The sequence below is a fragment of the Xyrauchen texanus genome, chromosome 43, assembly GCF_025860055.1.
Source record: "Xyrauchen texanus isolate HMW12.3.18 chromosome 43, RBS_HiC_50CHRs, whole genome shotgun sequence".
Lineage (NCBI taxonomy): Eukaryota > Metazoa > Chordata > Actinopteri > Cypriniformes > Catostomidae > Xyrauchen > Xyrauchen texanus.
This window is the reverse complement of record NC_068318.1, coordinates 30,379,197-30,397,157: the sequence shown is the minus strand read 5'-3', so window position 1 is coordinate 30,397,157 and position 17,961 is coordinate 30,379,197. Positions and strand designations below refer to the sequence as shown.

The window sequence follows — 17,961 nt, the reverse complement described above, 5'->3', positions numbered from 1 at the left end:
AATGTCTTGGGGACTTGGATAGCTCAGCAAGTAAAGACGAGTCACAAGTTTGAATCCAGGGAATGCTGAGTGACTGAGGATTCCTAAGCAACCCATTGGCCCGGTTGCTATGGAGGGTAGAGTCACATTGGGGTAACCTCCTCGTGGTCGCTATAATGTGGTTCTTGCTCTCGGTTGTTCACGAGGTGAGTTGTGCGTGGATGCCTTGGAGAATAGCATGAAGTCTCCACTAGGTCTCCATGGTAACGCGCTCAACAAGCCATGTGATAAGATGCGCGGATTGACGGTCTCGGACACGGAGGCAACTGAGATTCCTCCTCCGCCACCCGGATTGAGGCGAGTCACTACGCCACCACGAGGACTTAGAGCACATTGGGAATTGGGCATCCCAATTTGGGGAATTGTACATCTAATATTACTCTAACACTGTTTAAGAACATTTATTTTGTGGTTTATAATGAGTCATTTTCACTTTGAATCACTCTGGGAAAGCATTGATTTGGAAATCCCTGTTTGTGTTTCTCAGGTCTGCGTCTCGCGGAGCAGCTGGGACGGCGGGAGGAAGAAGCCAAGATCCGTCACCGTCTGGGGCTCTCACTGTGGGCCAGCGGCAACTTGGAGGAGTCCCAACACCAGGTACCATTCGGCCCAGACTGGCCCTAATACACACACACACATACACATTGGCTGCATTCCATTCCAATAGAGCCCTGCAAAGTGGACTTCATAGGGTATTGGGCCATTTTAAGTGAGATACTGAATCGTGGGGAGCGTTCGGCATGATGGGCACTGCAGACGGCATTGGGAATAATTGTACATCGATATATGATTCCTCAGTACCAGTTACTCTTAATTCACCTATATGAGATATGAGCACAAGCCGCTTTTCACACACAACTTAAATTTTTAAAAACCTGCCTCGAGGCGCCTTCGTTCGTTCCTTTTGTTGTGCTGCATCGAACACAAAGTGTGAACGGCCCCTTACAATTGCATATAGGCTAATAGTCTATAGACTGACAATTAAGACACATAAATATTGAATGTTCGCAAAATCACATTTATTTTAAGGATTTTGAGTATTACGAATTTCATTAATATAAAAATATAAAGGTTTTGTATTAAATACATTTATTTCTTGTATAAATACATATAATATTATATAAGATGCATTATGTAAATATATATAATATACATGTTAAATATGAAAGTAGGGCCATTTAAATATTTATTTATGCAAGTATACAATGTCATAATACTTGAAACCTCTAATGTGAGTTACTTTTGTTTGACAGGATTTAATAAAATAAATGTCACTTTTTCAAAATTAAATCACTTTTTATATGGCAAAATTAATAGACATATTTTATATTGTTTAATTCATGTTTTAAAATGTATTTAAATATAACAATAAAGTAATACATTTGTTTTTAAATTGACAATTAAATAGATATATTTACAACTGTTTATTTAATTAATGTTTTAATTCATGTTAGTTAAATATAACAATAAATTAATACATCATTTTTAAATGCAAATTTTAATTGTATTTTGAAAAAGCATTTGCCAATTGCAATTGTTTATATAAATAATTAATCTTATAATTATGAAATATTATTTAACTACATTTTTAAACATTAATTAAATAAACAGTTTAAATGAGTCTATTTATTTGTCAATGTAAAAGTCAGTAATTTATCATTTTATTTATATATTAAAAAAAAACAAATCGCAAGAGGATTTGTTTTCTAAAAAGTGAAAATAGGCCCAAATTGTAAATTATATTTATATTACAATATATATATATATATATATATATATATATATATATATATATATATATATATATATACACAATTTTAATATAATATATTTTATTTATATATTATAAAATAATATATTATAATTAAATTATATTTTTTAACAATATAATATACAAATATTTTTATTATATTATTTTACATAATTTTTATGACATTTTTTAAGTTGAATTTAATGCATAAATATTTGCCTTTACAAGTTTTACATGTTTTGTCAAAACATGCTTCTGTAGTGAATTAATCTGTTCAAATATGTAATATTAAATATAGTTAGCTAACATTTGATATATTTCATAATATTCTATTGTAAGTATTTTAAATTAATATAGATAGCATTTAAATTGATTTATTATTAATTATTTTATTATAATATTTACCTTCAATATTGAACATGAATTAAATAAACGCTTTTTAATACGCCTATTTAAAGGTCAGTATTTTTGTAACTATTTCTTTAAACATGAATTAAGCAGTTTTATAATATGCCCGCTAATTGTTCAATTTAATTTAATACAAAATTATTATTTATTATATGTTTGTTTAAATGATTAAATTGATTTCAGTATGTTTAAGTGGCACTCATAGCCCTCCATACTTTGTTGACATTGCAGGTCATTCCAAATGAAGGATATTTGTCAAATGAAGTGAACTTTTACAGATATCCCCTGCTCAGTGTGTAGGGAGCAGTGAACACTGCATAGGGACCCTGTGAATCAGAAAACAGCTAAACTGGCAATTGACTGCTCTCACGCACAGATGCACACGATACTCATGAACGCTTTCCTTGACAGAACTGCACTCTGTCTGCCTCTTCTAATGGTGTGTGTGTGTGTGTGTGTGTGTGTGTGTGTGTGTGTGTGTGTGTGTGTGTGTGTGTGTGTGTGAGTGATTTGGATGTTTGCGGACTTCATCTCCATCAGACCCTTGACCTGTGACTTCATCACTGTGCGAGACAAACAAAGAGGCTGAATCTGATGTGCAGAGAGCCGAACTGCGCAAACACCCGCCCACCCCATTTAGGCCCTAATTGATTCGGATCTGTGAGTCCAAACGAGAGGCGGTCATCAGCAAACACTTGACTTCAGACAAACCCACTTCTGCTTTGTTTGAGAAATCCGTGCGCAGTGTCTAAGTGGCACCATTGACAGTTTGGATGTAGTGTTGAGAAGTATGAATAATTATAGCCAGTCAGTTCATTTGGATGGTTTGTTTCGATGTTTTGGTTAAAAACTTTTTAGAAATGATCAAATGATTCATTTGAGTCATCACACAAGTAAAATAAATATTAAGTTGAAGCTTAGGTTTGTAATTTCTGTGCCACTAGCGGCACCAAATAGAAAAGTATTCCGAACTCTCACCTCGTCTTCCATTGGTCAACAAAACTTTTAGTACGATTCTTTCGTACAGTAAGTCTGTAGTAAGACAGCCTAAATCGCATTGCATCGTGAGAATTGTAAGACACTGAACAACTTAGTCCAAATAGTCAAATAGTCCGACGGTGTCAAGGCGATTTGTTTTCCAAAAATCACGAAAATGCCCCAGAAATTTGGGCTTAAATTGCCTCCATAGTGAATTCCTCTGTTTAAATATTTAAAAATTAGTACGATTCATTTTAGCGAATCGGTTCATTTCATAAAACTATATAATTGAAAAAAATATTTTAAAAAATTATAAAATAACTCTCAACTTTGGTCAACAAAACAGTTGGTCGCAAGACGATTAGTTTTCTAAAAAGTGAATAATAGGCCCAATTGTAAATAATATTTATATTACAATATATATAATTGTAATATAAATATATATATATATATATATATATATATATATATATATATATATATATATATATATTAGGGCTGTCGATTTAATGTGTTAATTCTGTGTGATTAGTTTGACTAAAAATAAGCGAATCACTACACGACCACGAGGACTTAGAGTGCATTGGGAATTGGGCATTCCAAATTGGGGGAGAAAAGGCGTGAAAAAAGATGTCCATGTGTGTGTATGGTACACAGTTTCACAAGGAAACGTCTCTATAACACGGGCCGCCATCTTGATTGTTTTGGTTGGATAGATCATTTTCAAATGTATCCACTTTGGAGTGCGTTTTCAAAAAGCTCAGACAAAAACGCCATCTCAGTGTGGACGGAAGGCAAAAACGGAGAGAAAAAGATGTGTGTGGACAAGGCCTTTGTGGGTCCTCATGGTGGCGTGGTTACTCACCTCAATCCGGGTGGCGTAGGACAAGTCTCAGTTGCCTCCGCTTCTAAGACCGTCAATCCACGCATCTTATCACGTGACTCGTTGTGCATGACACCGCGGAGACTCACAGCATGTGGAGGCTCATGCTACTCTCCACGATCCACACACAACTCACCACACGCCCTATTGAGAGCGAGAACCACTACCGGTAATCACCACCACGAGGAGGTTACCCCATGTGACTCTACCCTCCCTAGCAACCGGGCCAATTTGGTTGCTTAGGAGTCCTGGCTGGAGTCACTCAGCACACCCTGGATTCAAACTCGTGACTCCAGGTGTGGTAGTCATCGTCAATACTCGCTGAGCTACTCAGACCCCGACTCATCCCTGTAATCTGGATTACAGTGAAACCCTTAGAATGGAAGTGAATGGGGCCAGTTTTTGGAGGGTTTAAAGGCAGAAATGTTGCGCTTATAATTTAATAAAAGTACTTGCATTAATTCTTCTGTTAAAACGTGTGTATTATTTGAGCTGTAAAGTTGTTTAAATCACCATTTTTGCACCTTGTGGCTATACTTTTGACACAGTGAGTATTTTAATGTTTACGGATTGACCCCATTGACTTCCATTGTAAGTGCCTCACTGTAACCCATATTCTTGAATTTTTTTTTTAAGAAAAGGAAGGACGAGTTAAAATACAAAAATAAAATCCAGGGGCAAATATTGCCCCTTAATAAGAAAGGTTCATTTCTGACACTGTTGTAATGCATTTTCCAAACATTTACATCTGTGGTTGTGGCCTTAGAGTAGAGAAAATGAAAAGAAACCAGAGTCAGCTGATAGCACAGTGTGTGTGTGTGTGTGTGTGTGTGTGTGTGCGCGTGTGTGCGTGTGTGCGTGTGCGTGTGCGTGTGTGTGTGTTTTGTGAGTGTAGTAATAGTAGCTGTTCATGGCCTTCATCTCTGGTGATTCAGTGCGTGTGCGTACAGTGTGTGTGTGTGTGTGTGTGTGTGTGTGCTGATGCATTGCACTCATAATTGATTGCAGGCTGGCCTTTCTGTATGCTGATAAAGGGCTCTGCAGCCGACATAGCTGCATTCCAGTGTACAAACACACTTACACACACACATGCACACACATCTTGAAAACACACAAACATTCTCGCATATTCATCGTCAACATACTCTTTTTCTTTCTAACACACACGTGTTTTGCCACCACGTATACACACATGCAGCCTGACAGCGTCCGCAAGTCTCTCTGACATGCTGTGGCACCGTCGCAGACAGATGTTCAGCAACTCTGTCGCACTGAAGGAGAGTGTATCATTAGCAAGAAATACCACGTCAGTCATCCCACACACAAACTCTCCCAAAAACATTTTCGATTTACATCTCTAAACGAGAACCAGACTTTTCTAAAAGAAACGATTGTGATTCAGACTTAGAGCTACCCCGCAATGCAAACTGGGGCTGTGTGTGATTATCTAATCAGCCAATCGTGCAGCAGCAGCGTAGTGCATAAAATCATGCAGATACGGGTCAGGAGTTGAATGTTCACGTCAACCATCAGAATGGGGAAAAATGTGATCTCAGTGATTTGGAGCGTGGCATGATTGTTGGTGAGTATTTCTGGGATTTTCACACACAACAGTCTCTAGAATTTACTCCGAATGATGCCGAAAACAAAAAACATCCAGTGAGCGGCAGTTCTGCGCACGGAAATGGCTTGTTGATGAGAGAGGTCAACAGAGAATGGTCAGACTGGTTCAGACTGACAAAGTCTACAGTAACTCAGATAACCGCTCTGTACAATTGTGATGAGAAGTATATCATCTCTGCTATTCTGAGATGCGGGTTGGCGCTGTTTTGATGGCACGAGGGGGACCTACACAATACTAGGCAGGTGGTTTTAATGTTGTGGCTGATCATTTAGGTTTAACATGTCCATTACCACATTAAAATCAGTATTTCATTTCAAAATCTGAGATTTTTTTTTATGTTGCTTAAGTGCTCATGTACTTTAGATAAGTGTGTCATCTTTCTTTGCTATCATCTGATGAAAAGCAATGAGACAAAACATAAAAAAGCTACATTATGTTAACTCTTTTTCATGCAACTTACTGTTCGGTGGGAATTTTATGTGTAGACATCTGCTGCCCTCCGCTGTTTATTTCTGGGCACTGCAGATAGACGTGTTGCTCTCATGAGGCATCATGTATCTTTGTAGCGTGATAACACACACATGGCAGTGTTTCGTGCATGTTGTCAGCACGGGTCAGTGCTTTATTATAAACACATGTGAGTAACGCACATAATCTTGTCTTTGTCTCGCAGCTGTACCGTGCGTCGGCTTTGTTCGAGACCATCCGTCATGAAGCCCAGCACAGCACAGACTACAAACTCTCCCTGTTCGACCTGCAGACCTCCTCTTACCAGGCTCTCCAGAGGGTCCTTGTGAGCCTCGGTACAGATATTCTATTTATTTTTCTCTGTCATGCTTACACCATACCATTATCTCTTTAGACAACATTGCAGGAGAATGTTAATGAAGACTAGCACTGACCTCTCACCTTTCCTCAGGCCACCACGATGAAGCTCTTGCCGTAGCGGAGCGAGGACGCACGCGGGCCTTTGCTGATCTGCTGGTGGAGAGACAGACAGGCCAGCAGGACTCCGATCCGTACACCCCAGTGACCATAGAGCACATCCTGGACATTGTGAACGGGCAGCGCGCCCTGGTGCTCTACTTCTCCCTCGCTGCTGGATACCTTTACAGCTGGCTCCTGGCCCCTGGATCCGGTAAGGGACAAACTCGGGATGGCCAAAGGTCACGACTTAAAAACAGTCTTTTATGCAGTGTAGCATTTTGGAAATATTTTGACTTGCCATACAGTCTTAATGTTAAAAATATCACAGAGGGAATATCAGAAATCTTGTGTGTACACCCACTAAACATGTGTTCCCCAGTAGTGTACATAATATAGACTGGTGTATTTAATACATGATCAGTTATATATAGTCAGATATAGTGTGTGTGTAGCGGTGGGCGGTTGCTGTGCCCAGACTTAATGGATGAATGAATTTATGGAGTAATGTGGGTGGTGGTGATGGTGGCGGGGGGTGGGGGTGATGATGTAGGTGTCAGACAAGGCACACAGCTGAACAGTTCATCAGAACCCAATCTGGGCACATGCTGAGATGCTGTCTGTCTAATTGAACACAGCCCAACACAACACACATTGCACATTTACACTCACAAATCAATTAGAGTTTATGTGTGTGTAGCTCACTCTCTCGGTTTTCTTCAAACACAAATGGGTCATTATATGAAACAGGTGCCTGCTCTTTTTTCAAAAGGAGACTTTGAAGTACATTTCTTGAAGATTTTGAACATTCTGTAAGACTAAGAATGCCTTAAAGTGGGAATAAATTGCATTGTGCCAAATGTGCCACAGGTTGATAGTAACAGTATTGAAAGTAACAGGATGGACAGTAGCAGTGTTGACAATAACGGGTATAAAATGCACAGGGTTGATAGTAAGCAATTTTATGATAACAAGCCTAAAGTCGCTAATAATGGGCCTACTTGGCAACTTTGCATGTCAGATTCAAAAACATTGTGCACGTGCTTGCATTAACCAAGCATGCGGTTGGCCTTAGCTGTAATCAGGCACCTGCTCAGCCGCTATAACACTCGCCGTAGTCGTTTATACTGTAAGACTTGAGACATTTCGACATAAAATAATTCTTACATAACATCAGCATCAACTGTTATATACTTACATTTACTGTGTATTTTTGCATTGGGATACCAAATGCTGGGATGGCAGATTGGGTGACAATTGCTACCCCATTCTACCTGGTAGATTCACCCTTGAAAGTAACAGAGTTGACCGCAACAGGATTGAAAATAACAGGATTGACAGTAACCTGGTTGACAGGAATGTTGGTGATAATGACAGAATTGAAAGGATAAGAGTTGACAGTAACGGGATCGACCGTTTAAAAGGTTATTTTGATATTTTCAAGCCTTGTGCTCAAGGTCATGACACTTCAATTCTTTTTTGATTAATTGAATTGAACGAAAATAAAATGGCCAAATTATTTTACGAAAAGTGTCCTGGGATTTTTAATTGCCAAAGAGAGTCAAGACCTCTGTTTTAATGTCTCATCCACAAGACGCTGCCTTTTCACAGTATTGTGTCCCTGTCGCTATCCTGGGGCATTAGGACACACTCAGGCCACAATGTGAGCACCCCCTACTGGCCTCCCTAATACCTCTTCTAGCATCAAACGTAGTGTTCCCCAGGAGGCCTCCCATCCAGATACTAGACAGGCTCAACCCTGCTCAGCTTCAGTGGGCAACCAGTGTAAATCTACAGGGTGATATGCTGCTGGCAAATGTCAATAAGTGTCTGTTTGTTTGATTTTTCCTCCAATAATTATTTACTATGCAAAGTCATGATAGCATAGTTGACCAAGAAAGATCGCCCCCTTCTGTCAAACCTGACAAACCATAAAATGTAATAAAAAGTTCATTGGCTGAAAGGATGGTACTATTATAATGAGTCTATTATATATATATATATATTTTTTTTTTTTTTGATAATACAGTAAGAAGTTGGAATCACAATGTTGGGGACAGGCCAAAAAAGGCTTTTTGTAGAATGACACAAACACACACCTCAAGTTCAGCTAAACGTTACAACATCAAAACACCTATTTGCCCAAATCTTGGTTTGCCACATGAGACATTGCTTCAAATTGAAGAATATCGCTCTCATGACACACACACACACGCTCAGTTGATCAGTGTGTTTCACGCTGTCGTATCCCTCGCACCTTCTGTTCCCTGTGGCTTCATTCTTTCTGCCTGCTGTTTGGTGAAGCTGGTAAAAAGCTGCGAATTAATGCAAAGCAGCAGTACCACCTGCCTCCCAAAACCCACCCCAAACACAACCACATGCGCAACAACACACAGAAAACTCATGCGGCCACACCCCTCGGGTTTTAAAGTCAACATGAAAGCAAAACTGACTTTTTTTTACTTTTGTTCATACATTGTGCATTATTTTCTTCATTCTAAAGAAAGAAAATTTGTCATTTCATCAAAATGTATTTTTTCAGGCTACTAGCCTTTCTAAAATCTTGCAAACAGTCATTTAATGCTGTAATTCAGCGGTCAACAATTAGCACCTGGCTTGGTTTCATCTGGACCACCAGAAAATATTTGTAACATTTCTACAGTTTTATTGAGCAGTGTGTAAAAACAACGGAGTTATACACACACCACAAGCACTCTGGGGCGTTCAGCGCCATATCATCTTTTTCTCAAGCGCTGAACACGCGTCATTTCCTATATCCATATATCCCTCGTGATATACGCGAGGCGTCGCATAAAGCCTGATTAGACGATGTAGATTTCCAGATGCGGTTATTTTAACAACAGCAGACGCGGTGAGCAGCAATGTAGATGAAGACTAGCATCTTTCCCTAAAACACACTGCAGAAAATTATAATAAAGCAAAGGGAAACTATCTTCATCTGTGTGATATATGACTCGGATGGTTCATCTAAAGCAGGTTTTGTGTTGAAATGAAAACAAAATAAAAAAAAGTGCTCCTATGTCCCATACAAAGGTTCTAACGCATAAACTGGACTGCTGTCACACAGCTTGAAAACAAATGTTGATCTTATCTTGGAATATTAGTATCCATGCGGCCTTGACTAATTAACTCTTGACTAATTTAATTGAATACCCTTGCGGTAATTTAACTTTCGGCAACAATAACAAATAACTATAGATTTAATGAAGAAACAGCGTTTGAATTGGGAAATGTAAAGATGCTCTGGAGAGTTGCTCAAGCTCGCACAAACAAACAAACATATATGTAAACCCCGTGAGTGTTTTTACTCATTTACAATATTCGTCTAACTAGATTTCAGCCCCTTGTAAGAGACGTCTGACCTTGTGTATGACTCTTGTGTGCTTCTATACGTTATTCTAACTTCATTATTACGCAAGGCACGCGCTGTATGTGTGAAACGCTGGAGCTCTCGAGTGGATGAGATTGTTTGGTCTATTCTGAACTCTGTGCAGCACTCAGACCCCCGTTACATCAGTGTGTTTTACATTTGACATTTAGGTTTGATAAATCCGTCACTGCACCCATAAGAATGCACAATTTTCTACACAAAGTGGAAGAGAAAAGAGCTTTTACATATTGTGTATGTTCCGAATGGCATACCAAATCCTTCTTGTACTGTGTTTGCTGTGTACAACATGCCAGCTTTATGGAATATGCATCCTGCGTACTGTTTCACTATAGAATGCGGTATTTGGGTCACGCTGTGCAGTACGCTGGTATCCCGTTCCAAATATAGCCAATGTCGTCCTCTTTGCCCAAATCAGCAACGTTTTTCCTCTCCATTTCCCAGGTATCCTGAAGTTTCATGAGGTGTATCTAGGCGAGGGCGCCTCAGAGTGTGGAGTGTCAGACTTCCAGGAGGGCGGCGCCACTGTGCCCGCGGGCACCAGCTGCGTGGGCTCGTCTCTTGAGCAGCACATCGCCAATGCCCGAGAAGCTCTGGGAGTTGATTCCTACTACAGCAGGTAAATGCTTTAATTACACTACATCTTTTGGGGATTTCAGAGGACATGGCAACTGTGAAGTCCTGCTCACACCAGTGTCAGGAATTAACCTTTACATTAAAGGGCATTGTTTGCCCCTGGGTTTGATGTTCAGGGGCATTTTGTACCTTTATACGGATTTTTTTCTCATTTAAAGATTAACTTCTGACCGTTGCATCAAAGCCATCTCATGATGTTTCTGGTCTTTGGTCTACTAATTTTTAAACGAATAATTTTTTGGTGGTTGTAGCAATAATAACATCTTGTGTTCGCACCGGAATTGTTGCATCTGTCTGTGCTGTTTTTGTATTGTTTTTCTATGTAAACATGCACTAGATGGACATCTTTGTCTGCCTTATAATTTGGTTCAATTGACAGCATCTTGAGACACCTTGCTGCATCTAGCTTTTTTTAACTGCAAGAACACCTTCGTCCTGCACGACCCCTTTTTCACCAATTTGAATGTTGCTGAACATTAAAACTGCACAGATTGAATGCAAAAATGCATCTTGTGTGGACACCACCTAACAGTGCTGCATCATGCAGCTGTTCCCGTGTTGGTGTAAATTCTCCAACCTCCTAAATATATCCTGATGGATGCGGTCACATTGTTAGTAGCAGCAAACATGGCAGGACTGAACTCACTGGGTGTGTGCATGCATGCCCTGCAGGACACATATCTCAGCATGCTCACCGATGCTGTCACACGCCGCAGCAGGGCTGGAGGCCACACCGCAGTTATCTCTGGCCCTGTGAAACTAACTAGAAGACAGACGGATAGTTTTCACCTCTCACATTGAGTTTCGTTTGAAATGCTTTGAGAGAATTCTGTGCTGCAGAGTCGAGTATACTCTGACACATAATTAGGTGAAGGCGCAGGCAGGTTTGGAGGTGTAGGAAGTGAAAGAGCGGGCGAGAGAGAGATGGCAGAGTGTCAGAAGTTCTCGGGATGAATTTAGTAGCTGCCTGAAACAAAGCCCATTATTGTACACGTATGGAAAGCTGCGAGTCTTTCGCGCCCATGCCAGCGCATTAGTCACTAGAGGTGTGATGGGTTTCTCCCGGCAAGCTCTGCGCTCTTCCCTGCCCATTAAAGGATAATTTAGCGCTTGACTGAGGGGCTGCAAGCAATCTTTTCCTCTTGGTTGGGCGCAATATGCCACCTTTGAAGACCCCATTCATTGTGTAGATAAAAGAGGATTGTGATACCTGCAACGGTCTACAATATGAGCGATTATCCCTTGCCATGCAAGACCTCTGCCACGTTTTAGTTAAGGCAGGTCTGTGTACAGTATGTTGATTGGAGTGTTGTTCCTGCAAGTGTGCTTTAAACAAATGCAGAATATCATGACATTCATGAACTTTGATCTGAAGGTTATCTAAAAGTTCAATGCAGAATTTCAGAGTACAACTAGCTGTTTACAATTTCTGAGAGCGGTGCTTTGCCCATACAAAATTCGCACCACAATGTTTGGGTTTTGGGAATGATTGCAAGGGCGTTACTATGTGGTTGCTAGGGTGTTGTGGGTGGTTGCTAGGGTGTTGACAATAGTTGCCTGGGCATTACACTGTGGTTGCTATGTTGTTGTGGGTAGTTGCCAGGGTGTTAATGTGTTGTTGCAAGGGTGTTGTGGGTGGTTATCAGGGCTTTACTGTGCTGTTGTCAGGGTGTAATGGAAGGTTTCCAGGGCATTACTCTATGGTTGCTAGGTTGTTGTGTGTGGTTGCCAGTATGTTATTTTGTGTTACAGAGTGGTTGGTAGAAAGTTGTGAGTGGTTGCCATAACATTGCTATGTGGTTGCTAAGGTGTTTTAAGTGGTTGCTAGGGTGTTGCTAGATGTTTTCTAGGTAATTGTGGGTCATTGCCAGGGCATTCCTAGGTGGTTGCCAGGGTGTTAACATGAGGTTGCTTGGGTGTTGTGGTTGATTATGAGGGTGTTACTATATGGTTGATAGGGTGTTGTTGGGTGGTTGATAGTGTGTTACTTAGTGGTTGCTAGGGTGTTGACAATAGTTGCCTGGGCATTACACTGTGGTTGCTAGGTTGTAGTGGGTAGTTGCCAGGGGGTTAATGTGTGGTTGCAAGGGTGTTGTGGGTGGTTATCAGGGCTTTACTGTGTTGTTGCCAGGGTGTTATGGAAGGTTGCTAGGGCATTACTCTTTTGTTGCTAGGTTGTTGTGGGTGGTTGCCAGGGTGTTACTGTGTGGATGCTAGGGTCTTACTGTTTGGTAGCGAGGGTGTTGTGGGTGGTTATCAGGGCTTTACTGTGCTGTTGTCAGGGTGTAATGGAAGGTTTCCAGGGCATTACTCTATGGTTGCTAGGTTGTTGTGTGTGGTTGCCAGTATGTTATTTTGTGTTACAGAGTGGTTGGTAGAAAGTTGTGAGTGGTTGCCATAACATTGCTATGTGGTTGCTAAGGTGTTTTAAGTGGTTGCTAGGGTGTTGCTAGATGTTTTCTAGGTAATTGTGGGTCATTGCCAGGGCATTCCTAGGTGGTTGCCAGGGTGTTAACATGAGGTTGCTTGGGTGTTGTGGTTGATTATGAGGGTGTTACTATATGGTTGATAGGGTGTTGTTGGGTGGTTGATAGTGTGTTACTTAGTGGTTGCTAGGGTGTTGACAATAGTTGCCTGGGCATTACACTGTGGTTGCTAGGTTGTAGTGGGTAGTTGCCAGGGGGTTAATGTGTGGTTGCAAGGGTGTTGTGGGTGGTTATCAGGGCTTTACTGTGTTGTTGCCAGGGTGTTATGGAAGGTTGCTAGGGCATTACTCTTTTGTTGCTAGGTTGTTGTGGGTGGTTGCCAGGGTGTTACTGTGTGGATGCTAGGGTCTTACTGTTTGGTAGCGAGGGTGTTGAGGGTGGTTATCAGGGCTTTACTGTGCTGTTGTCAGGGTGTAACGGAAGGTTTCCAGGGCATTACTCTATGGTTGCTAAGTTGTTGTGGGTGGTTGCCAGGATGTTATTTTGTGTTACAGAGTGGTTGGTAGAAAGTTGTGAGTGGTTGCCATAACATTGCTATGTGGTTGCTAAGGTGTTTTAAGTGGTTGCTAGGGTGTTGCTAGATGTTTTCTAGGTAATTGTGGGTCATTGCCAGGGCATTACTAGGTGGTTGCCAGGGTGTTACCATGAGGTTGCTTGGGTGTTGTGGTTGATTATGAGGGTGTTACTATATGGTTGATAGGGTGTTGTGGGTGGTTGCTAGGGTGTTACTTAGTGGTTGCTAGGGTCTTGACAATAGTTGCCTGGGCATTACACTGTGGTTGCTAGGTTGTAGTGGGTAGTTGCCAGGGTGTTAATGTGTGGTTGCATGTGTGTTGTAGGTTGCTTGGGTGTTGTGGTTGATTATGAGGGTGTTACTATGTGGTTGCTAGCTTATTGTGTGTATTTGCTAGGGTGTTACTGTGTGGATGCCAGGGTCTTACTGTGGGTTGCAAGGGTGTTGTGGGTGGTTATCAGGACTTTACTGTTTTGTTGCCAGGGTGTTATGGAAGGTTGCCACAGCTTTGTGGTTGCTAGATTGTTGTGGGTGGTTGCCAGGCTGTTATTTTGCATTACATAGTGGTTGGTAAAATGTTGTGAGTGGTTGTCCTGGCATTGCTATGTGGTTGCTAAGGTGTTTTGAGTGGTAGCAAAGATGTTTTCTAGGTTGTTGTGGGTCATTGCCAGAGTGTTACAATGGGGGTTGCTTGGGTGTTGTGGGTGATTGCAAGTGTGTTACAATGTGGTTGCTAGGCTGTTGTGGGTGGTTGCTAGGGCATTACTTATTGGTTGCAAATTAAATTAACATTTCAACAGGATTTGGGCTGGCTTCCATCGCAAGAGGCGACGTATTGTGCACCATAACGTGTGAGTATATAAAGGTTTTGAAATGGATGCTAAAGGAATGTTTGTGTCTCTGCATCTTGGAACAGTTCGGAAAATTAGGAAAGGGGATTATTCGAAATTCTGCTTTGACTTTCTTAAAGTGAAGTGCTTCCGCAAACACATTCACACGCTAAAGAGATATTCAAATGTTTGTAGAAATTCAAATGTTTGTAGAACATTTGAATCCTTGTTTTAAAACCATCTGATAATGCATCCAAAATAATCAGTGGAACATCTGCGTCGTTTATCTGCGTGTATTTGCTGCAAATGAAGTGCATTTTGTGTGTAATTGAGGTAAGCTGGATAAAACCTTATTAACCCAATAGACAAATCCAAAAGTGTCATCTTAGATGAGCATGATTACTAGAGAGATCTGGGTTATTTTTTTTCATTAAAGCTAATCAGAGAAATTTGCAAGCGTGTTCCCTGAGTGATTTGTGCGTAATTATCTGTGATTGTGGATGCCGTTTTGCTCTTGAGTTGTTTGTTCATTTGTTAAATTGTTTTAGTGGATGCTGAGGAGGGCACGTCAACAAAAATGTGAGTTTGTGTGTTTGTTTTCATAGCTCAGGTGTTTTTTAGTTAATTTAAGTGTCAACTTTGTCTCCTAAAATTCCTTAGGGGAAATGAAAATGAGAAATAACTTATAAATAACGCAACTGAGACAACAGTAAGAGTATATGACCTATTAAAAACTCAGATCATTTGGTATAATTAGATGAGAAATGAGTTCATAGGGAAACGTCTCACATTTGATTACAGATTTGGTATTTTGGCTGTTTAAAGGAATTTTCCAGGTTCAATACAAGTTAAACTCAATCTACAGCATTTGTGTTATAATGTTGATTACCACAAAAATTAATTTTGACTTGCCCCACCTTTTCTTAAAAACAAACAAATCTGGGTTACAGTGAGGCACTTACAATGGAAGTCAATGGGGGCCAATTTTTGAACATTAAAATAATCACTATTTCAATAGTTATATAACTTTATAGCCAATTTGAAAAACATTGTTGCCATGATGATGTCATATCAATAAACCCTAAATGAATAAATCAATCAATAAACCTTAAAACTTTACAGCTCCAATTATAGTGCTTTTATAAAAGTATAAGCTTCAAATTTGTACCTTTTAAACCCTCTAAAATTGGCCCCATTGACTTCCATTGTAAGTGCCTCACTGTAACATCTGAGAAGCAGGAGACCATCTTCATTGGCTCTCCATGTAATCATGTTTGCTGTCAAGGAGAAATAATTCACATAATAAAGAGATTTCATTTGTGATTTGTCTTTTCTATGGGTAATTTCTTTGAAGGAGTTTTGCTAACGTCACTATACTTTTGACCACTATGTTCCGTGTCAGCATGCGCTGTTCCTGTCCCTCTTCAAGAAAGAGGCATCTCGTCCCAACACCTATTAGCAGCAGTCATTTTTGTTTTTAAAAACAGCTGTCACGTACAAAAATCATATACATTTTTTCTATAAAATTTATAAAAAACCTTTAAAGACTGAGCTCCGGGGTCCTGGTAGCTCCACATGCGCTATGTCTCCGTGGTAACGCACTCAACAAGCCACATGATAAGATGCGCGGATTGACGTTCTCAGACGCGGAGGCAAATGAGATTCGTCCTCCGCCACCCAGATTGAGGCGAGTCACTACGCCACCACGAGGATTTATGCTGCGTTCACATACAACACGAAGCGAGCGTTTCACGTGGTGCAATTACATAAAACGTTTTTGTACTTCCCTGCCCTGATTATCAGGGCTTTACTGTGTTGTTGCAAGGGTGTTGTGGAAGGTTGCCAGGGCATTACTCTTTTGTTGCTAGGTTGTTGTGGGTGGTTGCCAGGGTGTTACTGTGTGGATGCTAGGGTCTTACTGTTTGGTAGCGAGGGTGTTGTGGGTGGTTATCAGGGCTTTACTGTGCTGTTGTCAGGGTGTAACGGAAGGTTTCCAGGGCATTACTCTATGGTTGCTAAGTTGTTGTGGGTGGTTGCCAGGATGTTATTTTGTGTTACAGAGTGGTTGGTAGAAAGTTGTGAGTGGTTGCCATAACATTGCTATGTGGTTGCTAAGGTGTTTTAAGTGGTTGCTAGGGTGTTGCTAGATGTTTTCTAGGTAATTGTGGGTCATTACCAGGGCATTACTAGGTGGTTGCCAGGGTGTTACCATGAGGTTGCTTGGGTGTTGTGGTTGATTATGAGGGTGTTACTATATGGTTGATAGGGTGTTGTGGGTGGTTGCTAGGGTGTTACTTAGTGGTTGCTAGGGTCTTGACAATAGTTGCCTGGGCATTACACTGTGGTTGCTAGGTTGTAGTGGGTAGTTGCCAGGGTGTTAATGTGTGGTTGCATGTGTGTTGTAGGTTGCTTGGGTGTTGTGGTTGATTATGAGGGTGTTACTATGTGGTTGCTAGCTTATTGTGTGTATTTGCTAGGGTGTTACTGTGTGGATGCCAGGGTCTTACTGTGGGTTGCAAGGGTGTTGTGGGTGGTTATCAGGGCTTTACTGTTTTGTTGCCAGGGTGTTATGGAAGGTTGCCACAGCTTTGTGGTTGCTAGATTGTTGTGGGTGGTTGCCAGGCCGTTATTTTGCATTACATAGTGGTTGGTAAAATGTTGTGAGTGGTTGTCCTGGCATTGCTATGTGGTTGCTAAGGTGTTTTGAGTGGTAGCAAAGATGTTTTCTAGGTTGTTGTGGGTCATTGCCAGAGTGTTACAATGGGGGTTGCTTGGGTGTCGTGGGTGATTGCAAGTGTGTTACAATGTGGTTGCTAGGCTGTTGTAAAATTTGCGAATAGACGCAAAACACGTAAAATCGAGTCATTTGCGCGAGTTGAAAAATTAAAAAAATTTAACAATCTGCATTACGCTTTTGGGCATTTCAAATTGGGTAGAAAAAATAAAAAAGATTGGAGCGCATTACCGCTGAGACATAGCGCATGTGGATCTCCACGGCATCCACGCACAACTCGCCACGCGCACCACCGAGAACAAGAACCACGTTAAAGCGACCACGAGGAGGTTACCCCATGTAACTACCCTCCCTAGCAACCGCGCCAATTTGGTTGCTTATGAGACCTTGCTGGAGTCACTCAGCACGCCCTGGACTCGAACGCGCGACTCCAGGTGTGGTAGCCCGCATCAATACTCGCTGAGCTACACAGGACCCCACATTTCTAAAAGATTTCTAAAAAATTGCATTTAATAGCAAAATTTGTGGTAAATAACTACGCTACCCATGATGCTAAGGGTGTAAAATCCACCAGTCGTGGCAAACAAAGTGCACCAAAAGAGCTCAGCAGCGACCACTAACTTTCACGACAAACGCCCCTTTAAAACTAGTTTATAATCAATTACTTTAAATCAGTCGTTTTATCATTTTACATCATCTGTAATTCGCAATGCTTCATGGGATTGCATGAAGACTTAAAGTACGCA

General features: G+C 40.9%; 1 protein-coding gene across 3 annotated transcripts in view; it reads left to right on the top strand.

Annotated features, from left to right (window-relative positions):
* LOC127636232 (tetratricopeptide repeat protein 28-like) overlaps nt 1-17,961 on the top strand; it is a 326,436-nt gene that overhangs the window by 290,504 nt on the left and 17,971 nt on the right. For all 3 annotated transcript variants that reach the window (XM_052116671.1, XM_052116672.1, XM_052116673.1), the window contains 4 exons: nt 527-636; nt 6,356-6,485; nt 6,602-6,820; nt 10,460-10,634. In XM_052116671.1, coding sequence (XP_051972631.1) covers nt 527-636; nt 6,356-6,485; nt 6,602-6,820; nt 10,460-10,634 — 634 coding nt within the window. The remainder of the gene's footprint in view (nt 1-526; nt 637-6,355; nt 6,486-6,601; nt 6,821-10,459; nt 10,635-17,961) is intronic.